General features: G+C 37.6%; 1 protein-coding gene across 9 annotated transcripts in view; it reads left to right on the plus strand.

Moving 5' to 3' along the window:
* LOC105477726 (peroxisome proliferator activated receptor gamma) overlaps window positions 1-25,108 on the plus strand; it is a 148,857-nt gene that overhangs the window by 54,694 nt on the left and 69,055 nt on the right. Inside the window, exon 1 of one of the 9 annotated variants that reach the window (XM_011734384.3) lies at window positions 7,583-7,981. The exons of 7 other annotated variants lie outside the window; for them this stretch is intronic. In XM_011734384.3, the coding sequence (XP_011732686.1) occupies window positions 7,900-7,981 (82 nt within the window). In that variant the 5' untranslated portion in view covers window positions 7,583-7,899. Of the gene's footprint in view, window positions 1-7,582; window positions 7,982-25,108 lie in introns of those variants that run through there. One more of the 9 variants, XM_011734388.3, reaches the window with a different exon arrangement.

The raw sequence follows: 25,108 nt of genomic DNA on the forward strand, positions 1-25,108 counted from the left end.
CTCTTTACTAAAAGTAGGGAAATGGCTTGAGAATTGAGGCTCAGTCTTATTTATTACTCTTTTCTTAGTTATGTGATACTTAACTATATTGCTCGGTATTTAGCAGCCCATCATCTAGTCATAACATCATCCTCATTCTTTCTGAGCTTGTTTGCTTTTTGTGAAATGGGGCTACCATTCAATCTCATAGAATTTTTATTTTTATTTTTATTTTTGAGACAGAATCTTGCTCTGTCACCCAGGCTGGAGTGCAGTGGGACAAACTCGGCTCACTACAACCTCCGCCTCCCAACTTCAAGCACGTCTCGTGCCTCAGCCTCCTGAGTAGCTGGGGTTACAAGCACGTACCACCACACCCAGCTCATTTTTATATTTTTAGTAGAGACAGGGTTTCGCCATGTTGGCCAGGCTGGTCTCAAACTCCTGACCTCAGGTGATCCACCCACTTCGGCCTCCCAAAGTTCTGGGATTACAGGTGTGAACCACCTGCCCAGCCAATCTCACAGAATTTTTATAAAGTCTAGACAAATTTTTATAGTTTAAAAGACTTAGCACAGCCCCTGACAGAGTAGGCACTCAATAAATGTGGAATCTGAAACTTACTTAAAGCTAGTTTATATTTTCAAGTCGTCTTACTTTTACTAATGCTGCATTAAGATGTATTCTATAAGTTCAAATGTAAAGTTCTAGATTGGGACAGAATTTATAATGTGCCTAATAAAGATTGTTAGAGACAAACTTTTAGAATGAACTAATCTACTATTAATGGACTGATGAATCTTACTGGAAAATAAACATAAAATATACTCTGTGCTGCCTGTGGTTCAATTACCATCAAAATTAAGTTTATTATGTACTGATTTCACAGTTACATTTTATTTTCAGTCAAATCTCTATTTGTTATGAAGAAAATATGTCTACTTCTGCTAAGTGAACTTTAAAAAGTTGTACTTGTTTTTGAAGATTCCATACTCTGTATACCACCTCTTCCTGAAACATATTTATGTAGCTCCTTTTAACATAAGAGCTGGAAGAGTGTTGCTTGATGACTGCTCTTATTGCTTTACTAAAGTGTCATGTATGAGATTTAAAGATTTGGTTATAAGAATTCATAATATAATTTTGAGAGCCTACTCTGTTCCAGGCATTGATTTATTTAAATCATCTCTAATTCTCACAACTCCGAAAAGGTAACAACACAGAGATGTAACAAGGCTTGAATGCAAACCCAGGTCTGTTTGACTGTTTATTCGTTTTGAATAAAGACAAATTACTCAAAGCTTTACTGCCAAAAACTATTACCTGGTTCCACATTGAAACCCTATTCAATAGTTGTTATTATTTTCTTCTTTTGCTTTGAATAACCTCCCAGCATTGTTGAGAGTTTCAAACGAAATAAAAACACTATACAGCTCCAAGGTGTTTTTTTTTTTTTAGAGTATTATTACCTCGACGTAGAAATTTTCAAATAGTAATGTGATCATTTTCATAAGAGCAAGGAACTTTGTAAGTTGAAACAAAAACGTCATACCAGAAGAACCCCAGCATGCTGGGATGACTCACGAAGAATCTGTGAATGAGGCAAGAGAACGTTTGTCAGCAAAATGACTCTGAACTGACGTTCAAATATTATCAAATTTTAATTACCAAGTAATGATTGAGTACTTTATAGAGAGCACCATATCTAAACTCTGTGGTGAACAATGACATTTTCATAGGTAGTTCCTCCACATTAAGTGATTCATCATAGAAAAATGCTTTCATGCTGATGACTTCCACGATGACTGTTGGCATTAAGGATCATTGACCTGAAGAATTGATTTGAACATCTTACTGCATTATTTTAATGAGATAGGGCACCATTTGGAGCTTTGGACTGGGAATCGAGAAACCTGATTTCTAGCTCAAACTCTGCTGCTAATTTATCTAGGTCATGCTTTGGGCAAATCATTTCATTCCTCTGGAACTCATTTTTCTTATATCAAAAATTAAGAGTTGGAATATGCTAATCTCCCTCTTATTAAGTTTCGTGAGCCCGTGATTTCAACAGTCCATAAATTTCCTTTAGTACAGTCACAGAACTGGTAAGTCACACCAGCTGAACCTGAGTGCAGCTCCATGGCTCTACGCTTGCTATAGAAGCTTTGTGAATTCCCAGTGTGCTTCACCAGTGACAGGATGTGCTACCCAATAAACCTCCATATAACTGATCTTGAAAAATTCATTGATAAAATCTGAAAACTGAAAAAGATGCATGTTTTAGAGGTTTAGGTTTCCCACAACATGAAAATGTGTCAGTTGATAATATAGCTCATGGTATTTCACTATGCTAGAAAACAGCTTACTGGAGAATTTCAGATGTTACATGCAATGACAAGTTACCATAAGGTCTTTGGTTCAAACTTAGAGTAATTTGAAAAGTGTTTAGTTGATCCCTAGAAAGTGGTTAGACAGGTTAGGCTCTTTTTCAGATATTGGAGGCAAGTTAATTTTTGAAGGGGGGCAGAAAAGGAAGTTTTCGGTTGGTTCTTTCCTTTTGAGACTTTTAATTTACCATCAGACACTTTTTTCAGATGAAAGTGCCTTTTATACTGTCACCCATGTATGAGTCAGGTATGAAAAGGAAATAGTAACTCAGGATTGGAACGTGAATAAATGTACAATATGGAGGATTTCCATTAAATTTTAAATAAATGAATTACAATCATATTATTCAGTGTCTCAACATTAAAACTCAAAAGGACCTTAAGAATTATTCTGTTTTGTGAAAAGGCCTTTTTCTGATTCTAGAGATAAGAAATGTCGACCCAAAGAGTTGACACAGTAAATTTGTGACTGAGCCCAGGCAAAAACCTAAAACCTAGGCTTTCTGGCTCCAATGTCAGTGTTCTTTTCTACTGCTTCCGAGTTAAGAAGACCTTTTTTTTTGATACCAAATACACATTTACTGGAGTTGTTGGCTTCTTTTTTCTTAAGACAGGGTCTCACTCTGTCACCCAGGCTGGAGTGCAGTGATGCAATTACAGCTCACTGCACCTCAGTCTCCTGGGCTCAAGCAGCCCTCCTGCCTCAGTCTCTCAAGTAACTGACACTACAGGCACATGCCACCATGCCTGGCCAATTATTTTGTTTTTTTTGTAGAGACAGGGTCTCACTCTGTTGCCCAGGCTGGTCTCCAACTCCTGGGCTCAAGGGATCCTCTTGCCTCAGCCACCCAGAGTGCTAGGATTACAGGTGTGAACCATTGCACCCAGCAGCATTATTTTTCTTTAAATCAAAACAATATAGTTGTTTAATATAATTATGTCCATAAAATATATTACTTTTGAAAATCTGAACAAAATTACAGTTTTTGGTTAAAGAAGAATGGATTCGCCTTTCAAAAAAATGACACACGGGAGACTGAGGCAGGAGAATGTCTTGAACCTGGGAGGTGGAGGTAGTTTGCAGTGAGCCTAGATTGTGCCACTGTACCCAAGCCTGAGGGACAGAGTGAGACCCTGTCTCAAAAAAAAGAAAATGACACAGCTGAGTGTGGTGGTGAGCATCTGAAGTCCTAGCTACTCTGGAGGCTGAGGCAGGGGGATCACTTGAGCCCAGGAGTTGGAGACTAGCCTGGGCAACGTAGCAAGACCCCTGTCAAGATTTTTTTTAATTTAAAAAATTTTCAAAAAGTGGCACAGATGCATTGAACATTGACCTTCCTTTGTCTGCTTTTATGGGAATATCCGGCTCGCTGTGATAGTTGTGATGAAATTTACATCCAGGATACAGGATTATTTGTTCTTCTCAAAGGAGTGTCTCATTGGCCCAGCATTTCTCCCATGTTGTATCTCCCCTGTGACTATGAAGAAACCCTGAACTGATGCAATCACTACTTGAAAATAAGGTTCCACGCCAATCTTAATTGCACTAGGAAAAGGCAGCCATTCTTTTGGGTAGGAGGAGAAATGAGCTTGGGTGGTCATACTGCTTGTTAGCAATTATCTGGCTTCCATTGGAGCATCATCCAGAAATTTACATCTTAATTGGAACAAGAAGAAAATGGATGCTATTATCATTTCATTAGGTCTCTAAACTCCTTCTTGAATGATACATATGATATGGATGTGCTGTTCTTTCATTACTCTCATCATCAACAAAAACAATATGTGTGTTTTAATGCCAACCAGAGACTCTGTGCTAGGTTCTAGGGATACAATGAAATATAAACTCCTAACCTTTTAGAAGCTAGCATAAGTGATAGTAGCACTTATAGAATTAAATGAAGCAGATTTTAAAATGAGGTTACAGCAAAAGAAAAAAATACTGTAAATACCATTTTATACCAATACTGACATAGCTTATTTCACATAAAAGAAAAAGCAATTTAAGCAATTTTAAAAATTCAAATTTATTCTAGAGAATAAATTCCAAATTTATAGCAAAAAAAGAGCAAAGTTTTCATTAGCTTTCAAGAATAATACAGCCCCAAAATATTTAATATTCTATATTATGGGAATATTTTATGTAAGTCATCCCAACACCAAATAATGCTAAAAATAGCTATATAGGTTCAATATCATGATTTTATTAACTATAGATTTTTAGACCTTTTCTTACTTTTTGTTATTGAATCATTCACAGCTTTTATTGGTTGAATTGCCTTCTCCTAAAAGTACCAAAGTGTGGAGAGTTTTTTTGGCTGAGCAATATTCAGATTCTTTTAGCGTAAGACAGATTCTGTGAAGTAATATTGAAGACTACATGTTGAAGAGTAGCTTTCTCTAATACCAAATGGTCAGTTTTTTCAAATGTCATGAACTGGAGTACAGTTAACTTTTCATCCTCCTCATTATAGAATAATTCCTCATTATCCCCATTCTTTCTTCTGCTGAGGCTGTGGTGGTATACTCAAAGTCACATCCATACTCTTCTGTCTCCAAAGTCCTAGGAGAGATGGCCCTCTTCTCAACCTCTACATTGCATAGAACCCTACATCCCTCAACAGAAGGAATACCTAGTGCATAAGGAAAGTGGCCTTTCACCACTCGTCCTCACTCTGTAACATCACCAAGGACTATCCTGCAAGGGGACTGTCCATAGGATGAATAGCAATAGACTGCTGCATTGATGTGCACAGTGCTGACAACCCATTGGTGTGCAGAGCACCCTAGGCAAGATCTAAAGTTCTAAGGTCTTATGTAAATCACCAGCATGCTCTTTTATGTATCTGGTTATAATATCCTTCCAATCAATATTTTAAAGGGCAGGACACTGGGGAAATCTTAAGGCTTTGAAGACAGGGATAGTCACATGCATGTCTTATAAATTATCTGATGATCATACACTGTTTACTGATAGTAATGACTCTACTTAAACAAATATATTATTTCTGATATCAGTGCATGCCAATTGACCTTCAGGTTTAAGCAAATGAGAAGAACACTCTTTTAAGTATATTTGGATAATTTTGATATAGTTACATGTGAACTCATTAAGTATAGACACCTTGGCTTGTTATTTACTGCCTAAGCCTAGATCAATACCTGGTGCTTAGTAGGTATTTGATGAATGATGGGATGGATAAATGTAAAAATAAGTCTTTTCAGTATCTAAAGACAAAACAGATACATAGTGAGATACAGATGAGATTGGCTCATCCATCTTTATTTTCATTCATTTGAATGTCCATGTGAGCAAGTTATTTTGTAAGTGATCTAGCACTGCAGTGTGACTATAATTAACATAAAATATGATTAATCCACATTGTATAACTGTTTTGTTAGTAATGTAGGGATGCTTTGTGTGTTGCTTGGTTTGTGTATGCTGCCAAAAGTGTAAGCAACATTTACTGAGCTGCTATGTGGCAGGCTCTGTGTTTATTAAAATTGTAGTTTTTGCTAATTGACTGTTTTTTGACACATCCATTTTGTTCATCATTGTATGCCTAGCACCTAGCTTTAGGCTTGCCACATATTATATTGGCAATTAATATTTGTTGAACAAACAAATGCATGAAATACAATGAGTAAGACAGGTTTTTGCTTTCAAGTAAAACATAGTCTGGGGTAAGAAGGAATGTCAGAATGTGGTGGGTGCTATAGGAGTAGGTGTTACCAGATTCTGATGCTATGGAATAATAAACTGTTAAAATATATAATCTTATGTTTCAGAAGCTAAAGCACAGTATGGGAACTATTAGAGGCTTAGAAGGCCTCACTACCCAGTAGACTCAGAAGTTGAATGGTGTCTGAGAAAAAAGAGAATAGAAGTAGCAGTAGGTGAAGAGTCCAGAAGTGATTCCCTTTGAGGACAGGTGGAAAGACTGCATCTGTATGTTGCCAAAGAGTAACAGAGACTGGTATAGGACTGGAGTTCGATTCAGTCATATCCTTAAATATTGTGCCATTGTGTCTGGATTACTTTGTAGTATAAGTAAATTTCCAAGCATGGGGAGGGAAGGAGAAGTGCCTTTATTGAGAATTCAAGTGAATATAGAGAAGACTAATTTTACACAACCGTAATCACTGCAGTCATTTGGACAAATTAGCAAACCCAAGTTTTGCTTTAACTTGGATTGCTTTAATAAAGATGTTTTGGGGCTTAATGGCACAGTTGCCCACTATATTCTGTGCTGTTCAGAGCCAGCCAGCATTTCCCCATCAAGCTCTTGCACCATGATTGACAGGGACACTTTTACTAGTCCCCTTGAAGAATGAATAGTTACTCAATGTAGATTAACCAGATATATATTTATTTTACTCAGGGAATATCAGGATAAATATAATTCAGAGAATTAATTGCCTTCTCATATACTGCCCTGTGTGGGGACATCTTTGAAAGTCCGCAAAGTCACTGTGATTCTAGTAGGCCACTCATGTGACAAGACCTGCTCCCACATCAGTAATTTGGCACAGCTAGTGTCTCTCCTTGCCAAAAAGGGCAAAGGCCTTGAGCAAGAAGCCAGCTTTTTCCTGATTACAAAACCGACCACAATTCCTCGCCAACCTAACAGCGTAAGTATTTTTTTCTGGTGATGTGTTACTCTTCTCACAGAGAACTCCATTTTTTCATTATGACATAGCACTTATCATTTAAACATCAATTGATGTTCAAACATCAGCTGATGTAACATTGCTGTAGTTGCTATTGATGGATAAGCTGAAGTTTTTAAGAAAGCAAACCCGATATTTAAATCGAAACCATATCAAACCCTTCTTCATTCTCTGAACTATTTAATTTTACAGAATTTGGATAGCAGTCAGTATCATTTTGGGCTTCACAAATCAGCAGAACAAGTACCTTAGGAATATAACATTTCGGTAGCATGCTAATACCAACGTTTAAACTATGGATATGTATTTGAATTCCAAAATTTTCTTCAAATCACATGATTAGAGATTCAACCAGGAATAGACATTGAAAGAAAACTTTGCCCAAATAAGCTTTCTGGTATTTCATAAGCAAGAGATTTAAAGTTTTCCATTTAAGAAGGAATTGATGTGAATTTTACGACAGTTAAAAATGCAAGTGGATATTGAACAGTCTCTGCTCTGATAATTCTAAATACAGTATAGTTCACGCCCCTCACAAGACACTGAACATGTGGGTCACTGGCGAGACAGTGTGGCAATATTTTCCCTGTAATGTACCAAGTCTTGCCAAAGCAGTGAACAACATTATGACACAACTTTTTGTCACAGCTGGCTCCTAACAGGACAGTGCCAGCCAATTCAAGCCCAGTCCTTTCTGTGTTTATTCCCATCTCTTCCAAATATTTGGAAACTGATGTCTTGACTCATGGGTGTATTCACAAATTCTGTTACTTCAAGTCTTTTTCTTTTAACGGATTGATCTTTTGCTAGATATAGACAAAATATCAGTGTGAATTACAGCAAACCCCTATTCCATGCTGTTATGGGTGAAACTCTGGGAGATTCTCCTATTGACCCAGAAAGCGATTCCTTCACTGATACACTGTCTGCAAACATATCACAAGGTAAAGTTCCTTCCAGATATGGCTATTGGGGACGTGGGGGCATTTATGTAAGGGTAAAATTGCTCTTGTAGTTTGTCTTCCAAGTTATGTTTGTTTTAATACTATCATGTGTACACTCCAGTATTTTAATGCTTAGCTCGCTGCTATCGCATTCACTTAAAAACATATTCAGATCCTTAAAAAAGGAAACCTAACCTAATCTGTATTTTATCTCTGTGCATGGCTCCCATTTCCTGAATTTTAAGCACTAACGGTATAGTTATATCCAAAAACAATCCTGTTCATTTTTATTTCCTGAGTTTGCATAGATTTCCCAAGAATACATAAAGGCTTTTTAGACTTGAAGGGTCACTTTTTCCTCTTTTCATCTTGTATGTTAGAGATCTCTCATAATGGTTTTTTTCCCTCTTGCAGTGCTTTTGTTCCTCTTGAAGTACTCTCAGTTCTTTTCTGTTCTACTTTGAAATCTAGATACTGTGTGGGCACTTTAGCTCTCCCAAAGAATTGTAATTTACCAGAGTATGGGACCAAGTGATGTTCTTTATTAGATTTCTGAGGATGCCTCCTAGCATAGTGCCCAATACATTGCAGAATGGATTGTCGGAACCTTGAAAAAGATCTGTTCCAAGCATCATATTTTATGCATAAAGAAAATGAGGTTCCTCAAACAGTAAATGCCTATTGTAAGTGACTACCTATTACTTCTCTTCAGATGTGTCAGAATCAGATACCTCCTTTTCAATATTTCTTTCTTGGCCATTGCAAAATGTAATTTCTCCATTTCTACAGCTCCTTCTACTGGAGTTTCTTAGCACCGCTTTTTCTGTTTTGTTTTGTCTCATATTGATGTCTTTATTTCTATTCATTTTATTTTTCTCTTCTCAGATGCTATGTAAAAATAGATTGTTAACTAGTGTGATTCATGTTTTATAATATAGGTGCTAAAGCATTAAAATTAAGTCACTTAATTGCTGAAATAGATTTTAACCTTTTCGTTTTCCTGGAAGCCTGAAGTTTGAACATATTAGTCATCATTTTAAAAATATAAAGCTTTTTAAAAATTAGTAAGAAATGTTTCCTGAAATACTGTTTTATTTTATTACAGTAATTTGTTTCAACATGTATTTCTATCATCTAAGCCTCTTAACTAGGAGTTTTGTTTTTTTCCTTAAAGTGCTGTTATTCTGTTTTTCTGCAAGCCAAAAACATTGTTGCTATCTTTCTTCAGTTATTAATTTAGCCTGCCTCAGGGCAGAATGTCCTGGCTATACTGTGAAATAGTTCTTGAGTCAAAATTTGATAGTTTTGTCTATTTTCAAAGAACATGTCTAGAATGCAGTACAACAAATATCAACAAAATAGGTTAACTGAGAGGCAAGTACTATTTGTGGTAAGGGATGGTTATGTGATTCAAGTTAGTTTTCATTCTGTGCTAATCTCTAACTTTATGCTTTGAATTTACCCTGAGTTTAATTTTTTTGAGTCTCAATTTCCTCTAAAAGAATGATCCAGTACTTTTCTTCCTAATTAACATGGTACAGAATGAAATTATTAGCAATTAAAACATGATATTTTGTACCAATAATTTAACCCTTTTCTTACAGGGTCTCTGGCTACTCCTTCTTCATAAGCACTGTTTCTCTGTTAAAAATGTGAGTTCCTAAAGGCCAAAGACCTATGATTGTTACTCCTACTGTAATTTGTAAATGATCTTTAAATAATTGCTCCACCTCTTCCAAAACAGACAGACTTACAAATAAATTAGATATATGATCATTATTAGCCAAGGCTAGCAGTGTTGAACACTGGGGAGATGAGGTATTTGGCCTGGGTACAGTAGTCCTCTTACGTGCTTCTTCCTGATCATAGGCAAAGTGAAATTGGGAGTGTTGCAAATAGTTGGGTACTGCTATTAAGAAAAAGTGGCACATTTCGTGTGAATGACTCAGATATCCAGGTATATTGGTTATATTCAAGAGATTAGGCCAGGCGTGGTGGCTCAAGCCTGTAATCCCAGCACTTTGGGAGGCCGAGACGGGCAGATCACGAGGTCAGGAGATCGAGACCATCCTGGCTAACATGGTGAAACCCCGTCTCTACTAAAAAAATACAAAAAACTAGCCGGGCAAGGTGGCGGGCGCCTGTAGTCCCAGCTACTCGGGAGGCTGAGGCAGGAGAATGGCGTAAACCCGGGAGGCGGAGCTTGCAGTGAGCCGAGATCCGGCCACTGCACTCCAGCCTGGGCGACAAAGCGAGACTCCGTCTCAAAAAAAAAAAAAAAAAAAAGAGATTAAAAATCTCCACTACACTTTATGCCCAAAGAGGACTTCCATGCTTTTTCCAAGGCTCCATCGTTGCTGTAACCCCTTTATATTGCTCCCCTTTCTTTTTTTTATCAAGAGCTCCTCAAGCAACCCCAAGTAACCTCATGCTGGCTCTGAAACCATTTCCACCAGTAAAAATTGGCGAGATTGAAGGGAAGCTTCCACAAGCTCAAGCTGAATATGCCTCCTGCTTTGAGTGCCAGACTTAGTCCTGTGTGAATTCTACAATTTTAAGTTGTTGCACCAGAGCCTTGAAAGATGATGACACACTTGTCCTTTGGAGCTGATTGAGCAATGGAAATATGCCTTAGAGACATGATAAATGCTGCAATAGACAATCCGTCAAAATGAGTCTCTCCTGAGATAGGAGTGAGTGATTGATTGCACGCCATTTTTATTGAGGGATACTTAATCTGTGGTTACATTACTCCAGGCAACTATATATTCAGAAACATTTAGATAACTAAAATTTTCACCTTTCCAGAAGTTTAAAGGGACCCATGTAGTACCAGGGAATATAAGGACCAATCCTATCTTGGCCACATATTTGCTGTGTGAATTTAAGCATGCCATTTTTCTTCTCTGGCCTTCTGTTTCCACATATATTAACAATACACAGGATTAACGGGAGGATTAAATGACATAATACTTGTGAAAGTAGATCTAAAGCCCTATATGGAATTTATTGCTTTAGCCTTTTAGCATTAATCACTTGTGGCTAGAATAGAAGGCTCTGATTTAAAAAAAGAAAAGAAAAGAAAAGAAAAGACTGGGCGTGGTGGCTTATGCCTGTAATCCCAGCATTTTGGGAGGCCGAGGCGGGCGGATCACAAGGTCAAGAGGTCAAGACCATCCTGGCTAACACGGTGAAACCCTGTCTTTACTAAAAACACAAAAAATCAGCCAGGCGTGGTGGCGGTCGCCTGTAGTCCCAGCTATTCGGGAGGCTAAGGCAGGAGAATGGCATGAACCCGGGAGGCAGAGGTTGTAGTGAGCTGAGATTGCGCCACTGCACTCCAGCCTGGGCGACAGAGCAAGACTCCATCTCAAAAAAAACACCTAAATTTTAAGGAATATGGAAAAACAAAAACTGCAGAACTCTTTATTGCACAAGAGTAAGAGGCAGTTATATGAATGAAGTGGGGCATCTGCATGATCTCCTGTGCATGTTTTGAGGAGATGATCAAACTTAGAGAAAGTATCTTCGTGTCTAATTTTTTTAAATGATGAAATTATCCCACTTTCTTAAATATTTGTCTATGAAGAAATTGAAATTATTCTTTTGACCTAAATAAGAGTGACAATTACATGTTTTCTTCTCAGAGGCATTGAGAAACTTAGATTATAATGTTTTTCATACACTGAAGTAGAAGTCCAAAAAAGATTTGAGTTATTGACACAGCTCTTTTGTGTGTGTGTGTGTGTGTGTGTGTGTGAGAGAGAGAGAGAGAGAGAGAGAGACAGAGCCTCACTCTGTCACCCAGGCTGGAGTGCAGAGGCATGATAATCACAGCTCACCACAGCCTCAACCTCCCTGGGCTCAGGTGATCCTCCCATCTCAGCCTCACTAGTAGCTGGGACTACAGGCGTACCTCACCACATCCAGCAAATTTTTGTAATTTTTGTAGAGACAGGATTTCGCCATATTGCCCAGGCTGGTCTTGAACTCCTGGGCTCAAAGAATTCTCCTGCCTCAACCTCCCAAAGTGCTGGGATTACAGGCGTGAGCCATCGCAACCTGCCCCTGACTTCCATAATTTCACATGTAATTAGAATTCAAGTCCTTTTTCCTGAATATTACTATTGTCTGTATTAATTTTTTTCTGAGTATGGCTCTAGCTTTATCATTTTTTTCTGACTTAACTCTGATTAACCTCTTTTTTCGTCGCCAGTACTTTGCAGATTTTGTAGATGTCTAGACTCTGAAAATCACTGTTTTTCTGAAAACCGTCATTTGTCTCATATTTTCCTCCAAAATTATGAATTATAGGAAACACCCCAAAGAAATATCGTTTACATTAGCTGTTTACAAGAAAATACAGGGTTTCATTTTTAATTTTATTTTCCTACTATCTCTAAGGAATACAACTTTTCTTGAAAGCTCCCTGACAGCAACTATCCATTTAATCTGCCAATTGCAGCATAAAACATGGGTCATTAAATGAAAAACAGTTTTATACCTCTCATAGAGGTTGTCATATATTACTATTTTTGTCAGCATTCTCACTTATAACTCTGTTTGGATAACCCTGGAAAAATTTCTAAAATCTTCATAGCTCTTTTGTTAGGTACATATTCCTTGAGACGAGGAAATCTGAGCAAAGTAAATTTCTTCATTATCTGAGATCAACAAAAGTGATACAGAGCTTCTGTCCTGTTAGCTCCCTTTGGACGCTTAAAATAGGCACTAGAGGTTGTCCAGTAAATGCTTCATATCCATCTACTAGTGCTGAATATTTGTGAAAATATAGGTGATAATGAATTAGACTTGTTTGAATGGAATTAAGTTTCTGTAAAGTTTTACCAGATTGTATTTTTTTGTTTGTTTTTTGTTTGTTTTGTTTTGTTTTGTTTTTGGTAAATGCAGTTTTGCACCTGTAACTAATTTAGAGACGAAGAAATTGCACATGTAACTGATAGCAACTGCCATCCAACTCTTACAACCTCAGAATCAAGATCACGTGGCTATTTGAGTACACAGTGTTTTAAACTGTTTAATTTTTATTTGAGCAAGGGATTGCCAACACAAGATCGAGGTTCCCACAAGTGGTGAGTGGCACTTGTGGTTAACACTGCAAAGCAGATTTAAAACAGTCAACTGTTAATTGCCTACGAGGGAATTATTCCTCATCACCTCATGCCAGGTTTTTATACGGCCTTTTAGCTGACCTTCTAAATGAGAAACGTTGTCATCCAGTGCAAACTGCCAATGGTCCTAAAATGCCTATCTTTATTATCAGTCTAATAATATTTATTGAGTGCCTATTTTCAAGGCACCATAGTGAATGTTATGAAATCTAGACACTTTTTCCCTGTCTTTCAAAGTTCTTTATAATCCAGGCATACTTTATGTATTTTACCTTATTTCTCACCACATTCCAGGTATTGGCCTGCCTTGCTCTGTTCACACTAATCTCTTTGTCCCAAGAGTAAGCCCGACCCACCCTTGCCCCAAGCCTAGTATGTCCTGAAATGCCTTTCCTAATTCTTCCTCCTTTTCAAATCCTCCCTGTCCTTCAAGGTCAGCTTCAAGTAACCTCTACTCCGTGAAGCATTCTCTGAATGCATTGCTCTTCATTGCTCCCTCTCTCCTCTAAACTGAAAATGTGTTCAGAATATCTCTCTTCTGCCTCTTCCACTGCCTTCAGCCCAGTCCAGGACACTGTCTGTGCCTGGATACTAGTCTCTTGATGGGGTTTTCAGCTTCCATCCTAACCTCACAACAGCCTAGTCTCAACCAGTCACCCACAGGGATAATGCTCAAATGTGAGTCAGATTCGTCACTCCACCCACAGCCCTGCAGTGGTTCCCCATTTCACTTGTAACAAAAGCCCAAGTCTGGCCCCTACCGCCCTGCCCCACCCCAACTGACCCCTCTGGTCCTCTCTCTCTCCTTCTCTCTCTCTTCCACCCACTCTGCTCCAAGCATGCTGGACTCCTTGATGTTCCTCCCACATTCCAGATGATCTCCTGCCTTCGTGCACCTGCCCTAGCTGTTGTTCCTGTCCAGGACCCTCTTCCTCTGGCATCCTCTGGGCTACCTCTGTCAACTCCCTATAATCTTGGCTCAAATCTTAACTTCGAGTGAGGGTGACCTTGGCCTTCTCCGTCCTAGGACAGGGGAATTACCTCTCCTCCCCATTTCCCTTCCTCTTCTACTCTACAATTTCCTATTTAGAAAGTGTTTATCATCTTCTAACATGCCATGTAATTTATTGATGGATTGTATGTATTACTTGTCTGCTTCATCTCCCTGGAATGTTAACCGCATGAAGGCAGAGATCTTTGTCTAGTTTGTTCACCCACTGATGTATTCCAAATACCTGAATAGTAGTGCTCATTAATACTTGCTAAATGAAAGAGTAGAATCCTTTAACATTTATGACTTCTGTCACACAATTTAACCCTGAGTTAGAACTGTCTGGTATTATTTCCTGTTTTGTATATTCCCTAAGCCAAATCATATAGTCACTGAAGAAAAGATCCATGTTTTATTCTATATTCCACAAATGCCAAGCACATAATAAGTATAATCAGGTCTTGTTGACTTATTAATACCAAGCTGATCTCCTCCAAGGTCAGAGACTGGAATATATTTAGCAAATAAAAACAAAATTTTAGTGTATGTTAAATATTATTCTAAAACCAATGCTAATACAAACAAACCAAGTACTGGATATGCTACAAACCAGGCACAAATATGTTTTGAATTATCTGTTAGTTAATTTGCACCATGTCCCTCCATTAGTTTGAATAGCATTCATTGAATATCATTTGAATATTACTTTTAACATCATTTGTTTGTGAGTTACCCAAATCCCTGGCTGCTTCTGCAAATCTACCCACCTTTTGATACTTTCATTATTCATTTGAACCTCCAGAACACTTATTTGCTAACAATGTTTAAAAAAGAATAGCTTATTTAATTAGCTAATATCTAATATATGAAGCACTTAATGTATTAATTGCCTGATATGTAATAGATGCCAAGCATGTCAGTTCTGTCTTCTTATCTTTAAAATGGAAGTTAATAGAGACATAATGTCTCCCCTTGGGTCTTTTAAGTCAGATATTTAGGAAAAAGTAAAATATTCTCATTATTCTTATTATTTGCATTAGCAATTAAGTATGATTGATTTAAGATCACTGGATGTTATCTTACTATTGTCTACACTTTACCTAAAGCCCTGCCTTTAGTTTTGTAAATAACATTATAGACCTATTAGATAGATTGAACAAGTTTGCTTAGTGGATTAAAATATGATACTAATAAGAGCCAAAGCGAGTTTGATATTGGGATGGCCAGATTTACACAAAAGTCTTTGCCATTTACAAAGAGATCTGTTTGCCGTTGATACAGCCACATTTCTAGCCACAGTTACCCAAGATATGTAAACAGTTAACTCAGGAGAAACCAACTCAATTTTCAGGTATATGCCACATACAAAATCTCATCATCTTTGCTCTTATATACACTTAGTATTATTTCTTAAGCACTATCATGTAATATAAGGGGCATGTTGATGACAGGGACATGTACCTTTTTCTTGGGATTTCAATACGAATGACTATCCAAATCTTAACCATCCCAATGGCTCCACATAATTCAGATCCCATGTCTACCGGAAAGCTATCCCTGATTATTTCAGGACATGTTAGTGTCTTTCTTTTCCACATTTCTAAAGTACTTACTATCTCTATCACAAGTATGGTCTCTGTACTTCCTTCTGCTACTAAACATCTCTCACCTTTGTAAGCTTCTCAAGAACCACAATACTATGTGTTTCTTGTGAGGCCTAAAAAACACCTTGCACATAGTATTAGGTGATTAGCTATCTTGATTTGAGGTTTTAGATTACTGATTGAACATTTACTGAGCTGAAGATATAGAGAAAGAAAAATGCCAAAGAAAACTAAAATGAGGAAGTTTGGAAAAGAGAAACACTTTAGTAAATTATGATGGTAACTTCTAAGAAGCAAGGTTTATAAAATAGATTGTTGATACAAAGATAGCGTAATTTAAAATGGGTAGCTTGAATGGATTTAACCTGCTAACGTTATTTCATTTAAATGGAATGCCTCAAAAGACTACTCAGCTGATCCAAACATAGCAACTTCCCAAACACAAGACACTCCTGACGTAGGCCTCAGAATTTAGGAAAAAAATTCCTGCATTGTTTAAAATACAGTGTCCTTGTAAAGCAGAATAGGCCTTATATACAAGCCAAATATATCCGTTCTAAAGCAAAACAAAACTTTTACTACTTACCGATTCTTTCTTTATTATTTATTTATTTATTTTGAGACAGAGTCTCACTCTGTCACCCAGGCTGGAGTGCAGTGGCGCTGTCTCAGCTCACTGCAACCTCTGCCCCCTGGGTTCAAGCAATCCTCCTGCCTCAGCCTCCCAAGTAGCTGGGATTAGAGGCACCCACCACCACACCTGGCTAATTTAGTATTTTTAGTAGAGACGGGGTTTCACCATGTTGGCAGGCTGGTCTCAAACTCCTGATCTCAAGTGATCCGCCTGCCTGCACTTTTCAAAGTGCTGGGTTTACAGATGTGAGCCACTGTGCCTGGCCTACTTCGATCTTTTAGATAAAATGTACACCCTTTGAATTTTTACTTCCACCATTTACACTGATTTGAAGTCCTTAGTTGAATATGTATTTAGCCTTCATTGTGCAAGGAAGCTGGTTACAAAAACGGATAGTTTATTAAAATGCTTGTATTGGTTTTTAAAAAAGAATAATTTTAATATAGTTTTTCCTCTTTTTTCTTTTTGCTCTTTTTGTTATTTTTTTGTAGAGACACCATCTGGCTGTGTTGCCCAGACTGGTTTCGAACTCTTGGCCTCAAGTAGTCCTCCCATCTTAGCCCCGCAAAGTGCTGGGTTTACAGGTGTGAGCCACCATGACTGGCCCTAATACTGTTTGATGAGTTCTGAATTGAATAAGTTTTAAGTGAATGTCCTAAAATTCTATGACAGTCCTTTTAACACAACTGGAAGAGTTTTTGCTTGTTTGGTTTGTCTGCATGTTTCCTTCTGTCATCCCCCACTCCTAGGACCCATATGGAACATCATCTCTTAATTAACTCTTTTATTCAAGTATAATATACGTGGAGAAAAATGTCCAAATCATTTTCACAAGTGAACACACTTGTGAAATTAGCACCCAGACAAAAAAAAGAAAAAAAAAACAGAACAATACCGGCAGTCCAGAAGCCCTATGACTATTCTGTTTCTCACTCATTGATAAGTTTTGCCCAGTTTTGAATTTTATGTAAATAGAATTATACATAGTTTACTCTTTTGTGTCTGGATTCTTTTGCTTAGCATTTGTTCGTGAGATTAATCACACTATTGAATGTAATTGTACTTCATTCTCATTACTGTATAGTGTTTCATTGTATAAATGTATCACAACATATTTATCCTACTGTTGATGGGCATTCAGATGGGTTTCAGTATTGCAAAGAGTACTGCTATGAACATTGTCCTATAGGTCTCTTAGTGAAGGAGCGTATGCATTTCTGGTAACTATATGGTTCAGCCAATAATAGAGTATGTTGAGCTTCAGGAGATGTTGCCAACAGTTCTGAACAGGGCTCTAGGAATCTATACTTGTACCAGAAGTGTATGAGTGTTCTAGCTCTTCCACACCATCACTGGTACTTGGCATTCTCTGTCTTTTTCACGGTAGCCATTCTGATGGGTGTGTTGGTATCATATTCTAATTTTAATCTCCCCTTTTCTGATGTCTAGAAAGTTAAGCACTTTAAAAAGTGTTTGTTGTCCATTTGGCTATCCTTTCTTGTAAAGTACCTGTTCAAGTCTTTCACACATTTTTATATTGAGTACTTTAGGTAAATGTTCTAAAGCATACCTTGTCAGATACATGTATTGTAAATATCTTCTCTTACTCTGTGTGGTTTTTCATTTACTTAATAAGCAGACATTTCTAATCAATGTAGTCTAATATACTAGATTTTTCTTTTACAGTAAGTGCTTTTTATATCCTTTTGAAAAAAGCTTTGCCTCCTCCAGGGTTAATAAAGTGTGTTAGTTTTTATTTTAAAAGTTGCTTCAAAGAGAATAAAATACCTAGGAATCCAACTGACAAGGGATGTAAAGGACCTCTTCAAGGAGAACTACAAACCACTGCTCAGTGAAATAAAAGAGGACACAAACAAATGGAAGAACATACCATGCTCATGGATAGGAAGAATCAATATCGTGAAAATGGCCATACTGCCCAAGGTAATTTATAGATTCAATGCCATCCCCATCAAGCTACCAATGAGTTTCTTCACAGAATTGGAAAAAACTGCTTTAAAGTTCATATGGAACCAAAAAAGAGCCCGCATCTCCAAGACAATCCTAAGTCAAAAGAACAAAGCTGGAGGCATCACCTACCTGACTTCAAACTATACTACAAGGCTACAGTAACCAAAACAGCATGGTACTGGTACCAAAACAGAGATATAGACCAATGGAACAGAACAGAGTCCTCAGAAATAATACCACACATCTACAGCCATCTGATCTTTGACAAACCTGAGAGAAACAAGAAATGGGGAAAGGATTCCCTATTTAATAAATGGTGCTGGGAAAATTGGCTAGCCATAAGTAGAAAGCTGAAACTGGATCCTTTCCTTACTCCTTATACGAAAATTAATTCAAGATGGATTAGAGACTTAAATGTTAGACCTAATACCATAAAAACCCTAGAGGAAAACCTAGGTAGTACCATTCAGGACATAGGCATGGGCAAAGACTTCATGTCTAAAACACCAAAAGCAACAGCAGCAAAAGCCAAAATTGACAAATGGGATCTAATTAAACTAAAGAACTTCTGCACAGCAAAAGAAACTACCATCAGAGTGAACAGGCAACCTACAGAATGGGAGAAAATTTTTGCAATCTACTCATCTGACAAAGGGCTAATATCCAGAACCTACAAAGAACTCAAACAAATTTACAAGAAAAAAACAAACAACCCCATCAAAAAGTGGGCAAAGGATATGAACAGACATTTCTCAAAAGAAGACATTCATACAGCCAACAGACACATGAAAAAATGCTCATCATCACTGGCCATCAGAGAAATGCAAATCAAAACCACAATGAGATACCATCTCACACCCGTTAGAATGGCGATCATTCAAAAGTCAGGTAACAACAGGTGCTGGAGAGGATGTGGAGAAATAGGAACACTTTTACACTGTTGGTGGGATTGTAAACTAGTTCAACCATTATGGAAAACAGTATGGCGATTCCTCAAGGATCTAGAACTAGATGTACCATATGACCCAGCCATCCCATTACTGGGTATATACCCAAAGGATTATAAATTATGCTGCTCTAAAGACACATGCACACGTATGTTTATTGCGGCACTATTCACAATAGCAAAGACTTGGAATCAACCCAAATGTCCATCAGTGACAGATTGGATTAAGAAAATGTGGCACATATACACCATGGAATACTATGCAGCCATAAAAAAGGATGAGTTTGTGTCCTTTGTAGGGACATGGATGAAGCTGGAAACCATCATTCTTAGCAAACTATCACAAGAACAGAAAACCAAACACCGCATGTTCTCACTCATAGGTGGGAACTGAACAATGAGATCACTTGGACTCAGGAAGGGGAACATCACACACCGGGGCCTATCATGGGGAGGGGGGAGTGGGGAGGGGGGAGGGATTGCATTGGGAGTTATACCTGATGTAAATGACGAGTTGATGGGTGCAGCACACCAACAAGGCACAAGTATACATATGTAACAAACCTGCACGTTATGCACATGTACCCTACAACTTAAAGTATAATAATAATAAATAAATTAAAAAAAAAAGTTTTCTGGTTTTATGTTTCACATTTAGATCCGTAATCCACACAGAATTGATTTTTGCATATGTTGTAAGGTAAGGGTTTATCTCTTTCCATGTGGATATCCAATTGACCTACTTCGTTTATTGAAAAGATCATCCTTTCCCCACTCCCCAGCAGTGACATTTTTGTCATAAACCAGGTGACCATATAGGTCTGGGATTTATTCTGGACTTACTCTTCGATTGCATTGTATTTTTGCACCAATTAAGATTGCCTTAAGTACTGTAACTTTATAAATAGTTTGATATCTGGTAGTATAAATCCTCCAGCGTTGCTCTTCCCCTTCAAGATTGCCTTGCCACTTGGCCTTTTGAATTTCCTTATAAATTTTAGACTCAGCATATCAGTTACCACACATAAGTGCTGGGATTTTTATTGGAATTGTTCTGAATCTATAGATAAATTGGGAAATAATTGAAAACTTTACAATATTGAGTCCTTTAATCCATGAACATGGACTATCCTTTCACTTATTTCTTCTTTAATTTTTTGAAGTAGTATTTTTGGGTTTTCATTATAGAGATCTTACACATATTTTGTTAGATTTTTTTCCCCTAGATATTTGATTGTTTTGATGCTGTTGCAAAAATAATTTTTAAATTTCACATTCTACTTGTTGCTAGCTTATAGAAATATAATTGGTTTTTGAATGTTGACTTTGTACCCAGCAACTTTGCTAAATTATTTTATTAACTGTAATGGAGTTGTTTGTGGATTTTTAAAAACACAGTCTGCCCGACCTGGTAGCTCATGCCTGTAATCCCAGAACTTTGGGAGGCCAAGGTGGGTGGATCACTTGAGCTCAGGAGTTTGAGACCAGCCTGGCCAACATAGTGAAACCCTGTCTCTACATTTTTTGTAATTAATACAAAAAATTAGCAAGGCATGGTGGCACGCCCCTGTAATCCCAGCTACTTGGGAGGCTGAGGCAGGAGAATTGCTTGAACCCCAGAGGCAGACGTTGGAGTGAGCTAAGATAATGCCACTGCACTCCAGCCTGGGCAACAAAGTGAGACTCCATCTCAAAAAAAAAAAGAAATAAACAGCAACAAAAAAACACAGTCATGTCATCTGTAAGTAATGTTAGTTTTAGTTTTATTTCGTCTTTTCCAATTCTTCTGTGTCTTTTTCCTTTGTTGCATTGGATGGATCTCCAGTACAGTGGTGAGGAGAAGTAATGATAGTATCATTACTTTGTTGCTGATCTCAGGAGAAAAGCTTTAAATATTTCACCATCAGGTATGATGGCCGCTCTAGGATTTTTATTTGTTTATTTGTTTGGTTTTTATAGGTATTCTTTAGCAGACTAACGAAGTTCCCTCTCCTTCCTAAGAGGTTTTTTATTTAAAAAAAAAAAATGAGTGAATGTTGAATTATATCAAATGCTTTCATATAGTTTGTTGTGGTGGTGGTGGTTTTTGAGACAGGGTCTCACTTTGTCTCCAGGCTGGATCATGGCTCACTGCAGCCTCAACCTCCTGGGCTCAAGTGATCCTCCCACCTCAGCCTCTTCGAGTAGCTGGGACCACAGCACATCACCACACCCAGCTAATTTTTAAAAACTTTTTATAGAGACAGGATCTCACTATGTTGTCTAGGCTGATCTTGAACTCTTAGGCTCAAGTAATCCTCCCACCTTGGCCTCCCAAAGTGCTGGGATTACAGGCGTGAGACACTGTACCTAGCCTAGAATATTTTTTATAGTGCTCAGGAGAAAGATTAAAAGTTTGAAAAGTGTCTATTATGTATACTTTAATATCATATTGTAATACATGTTAAGATACTGTGTAGTATAACTAGTGAAAATCTTCAAATCAGCTCACAACCACTAGTGATCTGGCTGTATCTGTTTTGACACTTTTGTTCTCAATATCTATTTAGTTTAAGACCCTTGTCTTCCCATTAGGAGTGCTTGACACAGTACATTGAAAATATAATTTCAAAAGAGCATAGAGTATCACATGGTATTACCAGACTAAACAACTCTGAGTAAGAAAGTGGCTTTCCCCCTATGGTAATGCCAAGCTACTAGAGGACCTTCAGTAGTAAAGTATGATTTAAAACCCTGACCCCATCTGTCTTTTCCCAGTTGCAGGAAGTCCTTTATAGTGTTTGAGGGTGGGCAGCAGGGAAACGGTACTCTGGCAGATCTGCGGTGGCTCCCTCCTTTCTGAGTCATTACACACTCCTCTGGATCTTTCCTTTCATTTTTCCTTTTCCTCTCCTCTCCCCTGTTTTCATTCCCCTATCACTACAAAGCCAAAGCCAAAACCAAAACGTGAAGGGGGAGCTAGCTGGGAAAAACATTCCAGCTTCTTTTTTCTGATCTAAACACCATTCTTCTTCTTTTTTTATTTTTTTAATTAATAACTTTATTTTTTAGGGCAGTTTTAGGTTCAGAGCAAAATTGAGCACAAAGTACAAAGAATTCCTATATACTTCCTGTCCCCCACCATGCACAGTCTCCCCCACTATCAACATCCTGCACCCAAGTGGTACACTTGTTACAATCAGTAAACCCCCATTGACACATCATTATCACTCAAAGTCCATAGTCTACATTAAGATTCACTCTTGGTGTCTGGGTTTGGACAAATGTATAAGGACACATATCCACCATTGTAGTGTCATACAGAATATTTTCACTGACCTAAAAATCCTCTGGGATCCACCTGTTCATTCTGTTCTCCCCCTAACTTCTGACTACCAGTGATCTTTTTCCTGTCTTGACGATTTTGCCCTTCCCAGAATATCATGTGGTTGGAACCATACAGTATGTGGCCTTTTCAGATTGACTTATTTCTCTTACCAGTATGTACTTAAGGTTCTTCCATGTCTTTCCGTGGCTTGATAACTCATTTCTTTGCAGCACTGAATAATATTTCGTTGTTTGGATGAGCCATAGTTTATCCACTCAACTACTGAAGGGTGTCTTAGTGCTTCCAAGTTTTGGCAATTATGAATAGAGATGCTATAAATACCTGTGTGTGGATTTTTTGTGGACTTAAGTTTTCAGTTGATCTGTATAGCTACCAAGGAGTGTGATTACTAGATCATATGGTAAGAATATGTTTAGTTTTATGAGAAATGGCCACACTGTCTTCCAAAGTGGCTGTACCATTCACCGGCAAAGAATGAGAGTTTCTGTTGCTCCACATCCTCATCAACATTTGGTGGTGTTACTGTTTTAGATTTTGGCCATTCTATTTGTAGTGCTACCTTGTTTTAGTTTGCAATGCTCTAATGACATGTGATGTTGAAGATCTTTTCACATGTTCACATGCCATCTGTATATCTTCTTGGATGAAGTGTCTAGTCAGATGTTTTGCTCATTTTTTAAACAGGGTTGTTCACTTTCTTATTATTGAGTTCTAAGTGTTCTTTGTATATTTTGGATAACAGTTCTTTATCACAGTAGTCCCCAACCTTTTTGGCACCAGGGACCAGTTTCATGGAAGACAATTTTTCCATGGACTGGGGTGGGGCAGGAATGGTTTCAGGATGAAACTGATCCACCTCAGATCATCAGGTATTAGATTCTCATACAGTGTGCAACCTAGATCCCTTGCATGCACAGTTCACAGTAGGGTTTGTGGTCCTGTGAGAATCTAATGCCACCACTGATCTGACAGGAGGTGGAGCTCAGGCTGTAATGCTTGCTCATCAGCAGCTCACCTGCTGTGCAGCCTGATTCCTCCCAGGCCATGGACTGGTACTAGTCCAGACCTGGAGGTTGGGAACCCCTGCTTTATCAGATATGCTTTATACAGATACATTTTCCCCATCTGTGGCTTGTTTTCTCATTCTCTTGACACTGTTTTGCACAGAGCAGACTTTTTTTTATTTTAATGAAGTCCAGATAATCAATTATTTCATGGTTCATGTCTTTGGTGGTGTATCTAAAAAGTCATATCTGTGCTCAAAGTTATCTAGGTTTTCTCCTATATTGTCTTCAAGGAGTTTCATAGTTTTGTACTTTACATTTAGATCTATGTTCCATTTTGAGTTAATTTTTATGAAGAGAGTAAGCTCTGTGTCTAAATTCTTTTTTTTTTTTTTTTTTTTTTTTTTTTTTGCATGTGGATATCCGGTTGCTCCAGCCCCAGTTGTTGAAAAGACTATCTTTGCTCCAGTATGTTACCCTTGTTCCTTCATCAAAGATCAGCTGACTACCTTTATATGTTCCTATTTCTGGGCTCTGTGTTCTGCTCCTTTGATCTCTTTGTCCATTCTTTTGCCAGTACCACACTATCTTAATACTTTAACTTTCTAGTAGGGCTTGAAGTCAGGTAGTATCAGTCCTTCAACTTTATTGTTCTCCTTTAATATTGAGTTGGCTATTATGGGTCTTTTGCCTCTCCATATAAACTGCAGAACCAGTTTGCCAATATCCACAAAACAACTTGCTGGGATTTTTATTGTGATTGCAGTGAATCTATAGATCAAGTTGGAATGAATGACATCTTGACAATACTGAGTCTTCCTATCCTTGAGCATGCAGTGTCTCTCCATTTTTTTCATTCTTTGATGTCTTTCATCAGAGTTTTGTAGTAGTTTTCCTGTATAGGTTTCATATATATTTTATTAAATTTTTACCTAAGTATTTTACTTTTGGGGGTGCTAATGTAAAACAAAGCAGACATTATGAGGAAAATGTAATGTCCATTTGGGGGTAATGTGTTTTTAATATTAAATTTGACTTGTTCATTGCTGGTATATAGGAAAGCATTATGACTTTTGTATATTGACCTTGTATCCTGCAACCTTGCTATAATCACTTACTAGGTCCAGGAGACTTTTTTCTGTTCTTTTGGATTTTTTTATATAGAGGTCATGTCATTTGCAAACAAAGACAGTTTTATTTTTACCTTCCCAATCTGTATCCCTTTTATTTCCTTTTTTTGTCTTGTTGCATTAGCTAAGACTTCTGGTATGATGTTGAAAAGCAGTAGTGAGAGAAGATATCCTTGCTTTATTCCTAAACTTAGTGGAAAAGCTTGAGTTTCTCACCATTACGTATGATGTTAACTATAGGTTTTGTTTGTAGATGTTCTTTATCAAGTTTAGAAAGTTCTCTTTTTTCGTCAAATTCTTTTTCTGCATTTATTGATATGATCATGTGATTTTTCTTCTTTAGCCTATGGGTGTGATAGATTACATTAATTTGTTTTCTAATGTTGA

The sequence above is a fragment of the Macaca nemestrina genome, chromosome 2 (genome assembly GCF_043159975.1).
Source record: "Macaca nemestrina isolate mMacNem1 chromosome 2, mMacNem.hap1, whole genome shotgun sequence".
Classification (NCBI taxonomy): Eukaryota; Metazoa; Chordata; class Mammalia; order Primates; family Cercopithecidae; genus Macaca; species Macaca nemestrina.